General features: G+C 43.2%; 1 protein-coding gene across 5 annotated transcripts in view; it reads right to left on the reverse strand.

The window, feature by feature from the left end:
• Window positions 1-4,149: 4,149 nt before the first annotated feature.
• The window catches only part of Ttc23 (tetratricopeptide repeat domain 23), a 99,547-nt gene continuing 95,468 nt past the window's right edge, over window positions 4,150-8,228 (reverse strand). For 4 of the 5 annotated variants that reach the window (XM_029566213.1, XM_008838681.3, XM_029566212.1 and 1 more), the window contains 2 exons: window positions 5,499-5,581; window positions 4,150-4,719 (listed from right to left, as the gene is read on the reverse strand). In XM_029566213.1, coding sequence (XP_029422073.1) covers window positions 4,605-4,719; window positions 5,499-5,581 — 198 coding nt within the window. In that variant the 3' untranslated portion in view covers window positions 4,150-4,604. Of the gene's footprint in view, window positions 4,720-5,498; window positions 5,582-8,228 lie in introns of those variants that run through there. The other variant, XR_003850425.1, reaches the window with a different exon arrangement.

Here is an 8,228-nt window from a genome sequence, read left to right on the forward strand (position 1 = left end):
ATGCCTGCATTGTTCCTAAAGAGAATGTTTCCTGGTTGGTTTTGGTGTGGTTTCTTTCAAACTCTACAGAAAGCAGACATGGTTTACATGTGAGTTACGTGGTAGCACAGAATTACTGGGGAGGCAGTATAGCAGGTTCGAGTTTTCTAATCCTCCCCTAGATCAGAACTCCATGTTCTAAGTACAAATTAGAAAGCACAAGCCAATTAGTTTGTATTCAAGTAGAGACCAGACAGTTGGTGACAGAGTGTTATCATAGCCTAGAAGACTGTTGCCAGCAGGGATGGAAAAGGGGGACAGCACCGCCATTCAGTGCTAAAACCAGGACTGTGAGCAGGACCTGGATACTTGGTTACCTGAAGCACGATTTTCATGGCCATTTCTTAGGATCTTTCAAAAATTATAGTAGCTTGAAACAAAGGAGTGGGTGAATTTATCTGTTTGTAATGCGGCAGCCTTTCACCAAGAAAAATAACAAGAATACGTTTCCTTCTCATTTGTGGGAGTTAAATACCACCGATGGGGAGCCATTGATAAGACATTCCTAGATTCATTTTTCCTAGGGAGGGAGCTAAAATTTTAAGTGTGTTTATTTTTCTGTGATTCCAAAATATATTCTAAGAAATGAAGAAGGAAGTAACAGATCAGACCCGCCTTCCTTTAGTCGTGCTACCTGGGTGGCTTAACCAACACACATTTATTCCTCACAGTTCTGGAGGCCCCAAAGCACAAGATCAAGATGCCTGTGGATTTGCTTCCTGGCTTGTGGACAGCCACCTTCTAGCTGTCTTCATGTCACTGACAGAGATGTTTCTCTTGGTTCTCTTCTTCACAAGGACACAGATCACATTCACCAGGGCTCTCTGCCTTGTGACCTAATCACCTTCTAAACGGTGTATCTCCAGATACCATCACATGGGGCCTAAGGTTTCAAAAAAAAAAATTTCAGGGGACAGAGTCTATAGCAGCATCTGTATTTAAAATTCTTATCCTAATATCTACATTGAATCCCATGTCTTCAGTTAGATAGGACACTCCACAGGGACTAAAAACCATTTTGTATCTTGTCATCCCCCATGCCTGAGTCTGGGATGGTAGATGTCAGCTGTCACACTCCTGAGGAAGACAAAGGCCCTGTCTCCATTTGTCATTATTTATTTTCCCCATCAGTTTTTGAGGTGTCACCTTAACAAATGGACCTCGCACAGAAGGGTGCACTCTAATCCTACTGCCATGTTCACACTGGTCTGAAGTCTTGTTGGCCTGGACCACAGGATAAGAGAAAGGGGAAAAGAAGGGACAGCCCTGCCTGTATCAGCATGTCCGCAGGGAGTGCTTTATCCACATTGTCCCAGCACTGATCTCTCCCTTGAGAGCCAGGAGAAAGGCTCAAACTTCCTGTTTAATTTTGCCGCCCTTACCTAACTGTGGTGTCCCCTGCAGAGAAAGGACACTGTGGCAATGGCACTAGAGACTTTGCAGGCTTTAGAAGTAACTGCCACTTGTCCTGCCTGGGGTCGAGGCTCAGGAGAAGGTAAGGCAGCAGTGTTTATCCATAGCCTTTCCATAAAGGCCTCAGCCCTGTTCATCTCTCCTTTGATCCCTCGTGCATTGTTCCCAGTTCTGTCACAATTGCGACGTTGCCATTTACTAATTCCACTATCCTATGTTTGCTATCTAGTGACATGTTGGGCTACAAGTCTGAGGGGATGAGACAAGATGTACATAATCTTTTTTTTTTTTTTTTTTGGTCTTTCTGAGACAGGGTCTCACTGTAGCCCCAGCTGGTCTGGACTTGCTGTGTAGCCCCAGGCTGGTCTTAAACTCACAGAGATCCGCCTGCCTCTGCCTCCCAAGTGCTGGGACTAAAGGTGTGTGCTACCACACCGAGGGACATATATAATCTTGTTTATTGCTGTTTTCTCAGTTTTTCACACAGGCCTAATATATAAAGTAGGTGCTCAGGAAAATTCAGTGAGCAACTGAGTATATAAAGAAACGCACCTTGTAGGCTCCAGGTAACTCTGGGGGACTCCTCATCTTTGCAGTTCTGGAGGCTGAACTAAGGGTCTTGTGCTAGTTATTTTTTCCATTGCTGTGATCAAATATCTGACAAAACTTAAGGGAAGAATAGTTTATTTGGGCTTATCGTTCAAGGTGATACAGCCCCTCATGGCAGGGTAGCAGGAATGTAAGGTAGGTTAGTCACACTGCATCCAGTCAGGAAACCAAAAATAGACAGGATGTGGGCTGGATTAAAAAATCCCAAGGCCCATCTCCCATAACACTTCCTCCAGGTAGGCCCCACTTCAAGGCCCACCACAGCCTGGTGACCAAATGTTCAAACACATGAGCCTATGTGGGATATTGCACATTTAAGCCACAACATTCTGCCCCAAAACACAAGTTACAGACTTTCTCAACTTTCACTAGCAAAGAGTAAGCATCCCCATTCCAAAAGGGAAAAATGGGTGGGCATGGCAAGGGAAGATAAAAGCAAAGCAGGATCAAAACCCAGCAGGGGAAATACCAGTTCCTTCAGCTCCATGTATAGTATTTGAGGCTCATGACAGAATCATCTGGGCTCCAAAGGGCTTGAGTAGCTCTACCCCTATAGTTTTGCAGCCTGAATCACACAGCCACCCTCATGGGCCAGCTTGACTCTATCTGCAACTTCTATCAACTGATACCACATACCTGGTTCCCGGCATCTCCAACATCGAGTCTACATTGCAACATGGGCTTCACTGTCACAGCTTCATACAACAACCCCTCAGGGCCTTCTTGCAGGGAATCAAACCCTGCCACACATTGAGTGGCCTCAGTGACTTTCAGAAACCTTGGTACAAGCCTCCATGACTCCGCAGTTACATTTTGCATACCTGTAAAACCGGGATCTAGTGGACAATGTTGCCAAGTTCTGCTGCTAGCTTGAGGTATAGCCTAGCCCACTTACACCACAGTTGCGTAGGCTCTCTGTGTGCCTATGCAGGGATTAGTTCTCAAAGGGGAACCCTGCATTCTCAGCTCAGTCTCTCTCCTTTCAAATAAATTTGCATTTTCCCAAATTGGAGCTTTCACTGGATGGGACTTTGCCCTTGTGGCAGCTTTCATTAGTCCCAATGCAGAGCACTAGATTTCTCTTTAACAGTGCTAATCCCTTTAACAATCACAGCTGCTCTTGCCCCTACTTTATCTACAACTTTAATTTTATTCCCCACCAAATGGCACATTCTTTATATCTTTCTGCTCCACTTGTGCTCCCATCATAGACCTGAATAAGAACAGTGAGCAGTAACCATGACAGCCTGAATGCTAGCTCTCCTGTCTTGGAATTTTGTCTACCTGACACATTAGTCCATTACTTTAAAATTCAGCCTTATTCAAGTTCTCAGAACATGGCAGAATGCAGACAGTTTTTTTTTTTTTTCCAGAATGTAGAAATAATCACCTTTAGCCTAGTTCCTAAAAGAGTCCTTATTCCCTTCTAAAACTCCATGAGCTAGGCCTCCACTGTCAGCATTTCTCTTAGCATTCTGGTCTTCCCCACTCCACCAGGATGGCCCATTAAGCTCTGCTTTCGGCATCTAGGGCCTCTCTCACTTGTATTTCCAAACTCCTCCATAGTCCTGCAAACCACTTCCAGATTCCTAAGAACCACACAGTCAGGCTTATCACAGCAATGGCCCTACTCCTAGGATCATTTTTCTCATTGCTATGATCAAGAACCTGACAAGTAACTTAAGGGAGGAAAGGTTTATTTGGCTCACAGTTCAAAGGGATATCTACATATATATGTATGTATATATACATACATATATACGTATATCTTCATCTATATATAGCACAACATGGTGGAGAAGGCAGGATGAATAGGAGCACGAGGTAGCTAGTCACATTGTGTCTGCAGTGAAGCAGAAAGTGGACAGGAAATGGGGCCCAGGCTAAGAAATCTCAAGTCCTGCCTCCCCGGAACCCCTGTCCTCCAGCTAGACCCCATCTACCTGTAGCTGGGGACCAAGTGTTCAAACACATGAGTCTATGAGGGATGTTTTGCACTCAAACCATAGCTAGCCTTGTGGAGACTAGGCAAGCGCTCTGTCATTGCACTACATTCCCAGCGCCAGTCCTCATTTTAAACACACCAACTAACATTAGCACAAGTTTCTCTTTATTAGCATTTTCTTCTCCATTCCTACTAATTTCCTATAAGAAAGGGTTTTGTCCAGAATATTATTGGTCCAAATGTGGCTCTAGATCCATGTGAGGGGCTCCGTAAGCACTCAGATGCTGAGTCTACTGAAAAGTCCTGAACTTTTAATAAGTCTTTCAGCTGTGGTAGTGCCCATGGGCAAAAGTTCTTGTTGGCAAGAGAAATCATTGAGGGGAACAAAAATAAAAATAGTAGAAGCAGCAGATCACCCTGAAGGGCATCCATGTTGGAATGTGACTGATGGACAACAATTCAAGGTATTGCTGTTGCTTTCTTAAAAATCTGCACAGTGGCTATTTAATTCCATCTTCTAGTTGGAGAGAGGTTTGTATGGCACTCTAATAGCAATACCCAGGATTTCTCAGAGCATTCTTTGAGGTGTGTTGGGGTATCAGTCTGCCACACTGGGCCTGGCCCTCCCTGGCACAGTATGCTGAGGGACAGTGGTACAGAATGCCACTTTGTCTTTCAGAGATTGCCTTGATTTCACGGCGACCTCGGGGGTCCTGCAAACAAAGAGAAGATGGGTAAGTGTGGCCCCTCAGACCTCCAGTTTCCACCAGTCTTTGCAGCTGTGAAGAAGCCTCAGGAGGGGATTTAGATGAGAGAAGAATCATGGTACAAGAGCATAAAACACAAGGTGTTTCTCCTCTTTTAGTTCCTTGTAGCCATCTTCACTGAGCTGAGGCAGTCAAGCCTTAGCTAGGTCATTAGCAGGACAAGGGTGGAGAACACTGTCAAGTTCAGACAGGAGACTTTCTTGGCTTACCTAACCTTCCCTAAAAAGGGAAGGTACCCTTCCTGTCTGGTATGTGCCTCTAGTGCAGGCCGCTGATATACTTCCCTGACCTGGACTCAACCTTCAGTTCATAGCTCTCATGGAGTACAGGCTCTGTGAAATGGGGCACTCCCCAGGTAGTACTAAACTTCTGTTTGGGTTTAGAAAGACATGGGACTAGTCTTCAAGGTACAGACAGGGACTACAGTTCCAGTCTTGACAGTCACTGAAGAGCTGAGGAAAGCCCAAGGCAGAGATCTAGAGGCAATGCCCTCCCTCTCCAGCAGGTGCATTTAACAGCAGCAGGGACTGGTCTATATGAGGATGAAACTAGACGTGTTTCTGACATTTTTAAAGAATAAACATTTCTAATATTGGATCAAGGAAGATATTTTACAGCTGGCTTTATGCAAGCTGTGGGAAGCCAATAAGATTTTACACAGAACCTTCTAGAACCAGCCATGAAGGGATATGATATTCCAAGAAAAACGAGGAAAGCTGACTCACTTGGACAGCATGTCCATGGTCTGCTGTGTGGCCAGGGTCCTCTTGTCTTGTGGTCCATACAAGAGCGTCTGAATCTGGATGCACTGAGGAACACCAAGGAATCATCATGAAGTTATGGAAATGTCACAAAGAAAGAGTCTCCCTTGAACTACAGAAAGAATACTTCATTCCTAGACCCATGCTATGATGAAATCAGTGCCCTTTGGAGGTTCCTTCTAGGGACAGCCTGACATTTGGATTAGATGTTCTGAGGGATCCAGGAAACTAATGTACAGTTTAAGCATTATTTTGTAAAACCCTCTGTGTGTGAGCATATTTAAAAGCAGTATTTTCAGAAAAATACTTTGGTACTAACCAAAGGACAGTTTCTGCTTTCTACTTTTAAACAGGCCTTATTTACTATAGAACATTTTTTGTGTTTGTTTTGTTTTTAAGTTTTGGGTTTTGTAACAGATGTTTTATTTTATATGGACTTCTATGTTTATTACATAGTGATTTCTCAAAGTCAGGAGTTAAATATTCCGCTTATTGATTAGCCAGGGCTGGCATTGGTTTAATTTCTTCAGTTTGCTTAATTTTTGACTTTTTATTGTTTAGACCCAGTCAGGACAAAGTTGAGGAAAAGGCAGATTGAAGAAGTGCTAACAATGACCAAACTAATTTTGATGAATAAGATAGAGGAACTTGCTTTACTGACCTTTTATAGAACTACAGTGATTAAATAAACTTTTCATCCCAGGGTAGGTAAGCAGACTGATGAAAAAGGCAGGGAGCTCAGTACTTGGTAGACAATAGAATTATGCTTGAAGGGTCAGTGAGAAGGAGATGGAATGCTCAGCAAATGGTACTAGGACCTTGCTTTTGCAAATGAAAGAAAATGAACTTTATCCCACATGAAACATACCAAAAAAAATCCAGAACTACTCTAACATGAACCAAACTGCTGATAAAATGTAACCAGCCATATGAAAATGTCAAATATCTTTGAAACAAAATTCACCCATAAAGAAAGTATAAAGACAAACTAACTGAGGGAAGAGATCGCAGTGCACATAACTGAGAGAAGTTTAGTACTCAGAAAACATGAAGAACTTCTAAAAGGCACCAAGACGGAGGACAACGTCCTCCCAGCAGAGGCATGATCAAGAGATATAAACAGATTATTCGAAGAGTTTAAAGCTGGTCAATAAACAGGCTTCATCTCCCTATTAACTGGAAATGCAAGCAAAAACTAAAGAATGCCCCTGATAAAAATGATGAAAGTTCCAGTCTGATGATATCAACTCAACGTCAAAGACAAAGGAAATGATAAGTATTTTAAATAGTTTTGCATATTGACAATGGGTATTAAAATTGGTCTAATCCTTTGTAGAACACTTAAACAATATTTAGCAGTGGGTAAATAAAGAGTGATATGCCTATGTATCATATCATACATGTGATAGGTGTGAGAGACAAATACTCGATATGCACATGTGTATAATATAGATATGTCTGCAAAGTTCATGATTTAAAGAGTCAAAAAAAAGAGAAGCGTAAATAAATGCATAATATAGGGAGTTTTATATGAAGTTTAAAACATGAAAAAAAACTAACCAAGGTGAAATTAGGAGCTCATGGAGAAAACGCCAAATTCAAGATGGTAGTCAGTTGGGGTAAGGGAAGGTCTAAAAGAGACATCTTTTATTTTACATTGACTAGCAAATTCAAAGGTGTTTGATATTACACACTTTCCTGCATCATGTCTGAAAGGTTTCTTCATATATTTTAAAGACTGAAGTTTTTACCTGGTTAAACAGCTTGAGTCAGAAAAGAGCGTGAACCTGGGATGCTGGAGATTGTTTATCCATTGCCATCTGTGGACTGTTTTTAGGTCTTTAAGAAAATGAAAAGTCAAGCAGCCAAAATGCTTTGCTCTGGAAGTGGACGACGTCAAGGCTGCCTGAATGTTTCTTTCAGTGTGGGGAACTGAGCATGTGGTTCTGCAGTCAGAATGAAGTTGTCTTCAGAAGGGAGGAAATGTCAGCCGAGAATATGATGGAATTTTTAAGTAAATTTTTAAGAAAATACTATTTCATGGTTGAATTATATCACCAAGAAGTAGGCTCTTTCTATTATTTCATTTGGTACGTAATTCAGATTCTCTGAGGGCAAGAATCCCAGCCCCTCTGTTCAGTAGGCATCTGCCTTTCTAAATCTGCACGGGGCCTTGGCCTGGCCTTGGCAATGAGTTGCCCATTCCGGGCTGGAGCCAAGGTCACTTTATTCCAGGGACTATAGAACTTATGTTCCTTGAGGAAGCACTGATGCTTTGAGGGGAGAGGTGGGACATACTTCTGACAGTCATGATAACCTGATGACAGCTCTTCCAGTCCTCAGTGCAGGAGGCAGCACTTGAAAGCCTGAGTGGGCCTCACCCTTACTTACTCCACACAGGCCTGGCTGAGGGGGAGGCACTGAGAGAGAGAGAGAGAGAGAGAGAGAGAGAGAGAGAGAGAGAGAGGAGGGGGAGACACTTGCTTCCCTTCTACCAGCAGGTAGGGAGTGGTCTTATCTTGGGATCTTACTCTTCCTGCCATAACCCATTTCCTTTTCTCCTCCAATACTAGGAATGCCTTCACTGGGCCTAAGAGAGCAGGTGGCAGAGGCAGGTGGATCTCTGTGAGATCAAGGCCAGCCTAGTCTACCTATCTAGTTCCAGGAGAGAGAGAGAGGGGAGAGGGGTTTGGG

The sequence above is a fragment of the Nannospalax galili genome, unplaced genomic scaffold (assembly GCF_000622305.1).
Source record: "Nannospalax galili isolate Female #2095 unplaced genomic scaffold, S.galili_v1.0 scaffold759, whole genome shotgun sequence".
NCBI classification, from domain to species: domain Eukaryota; kingdom Metazoa; phylum Chordata; class Mammalia; order Rodentia; family Spalacidae; genus Nannospalax; species Nannospalax galili.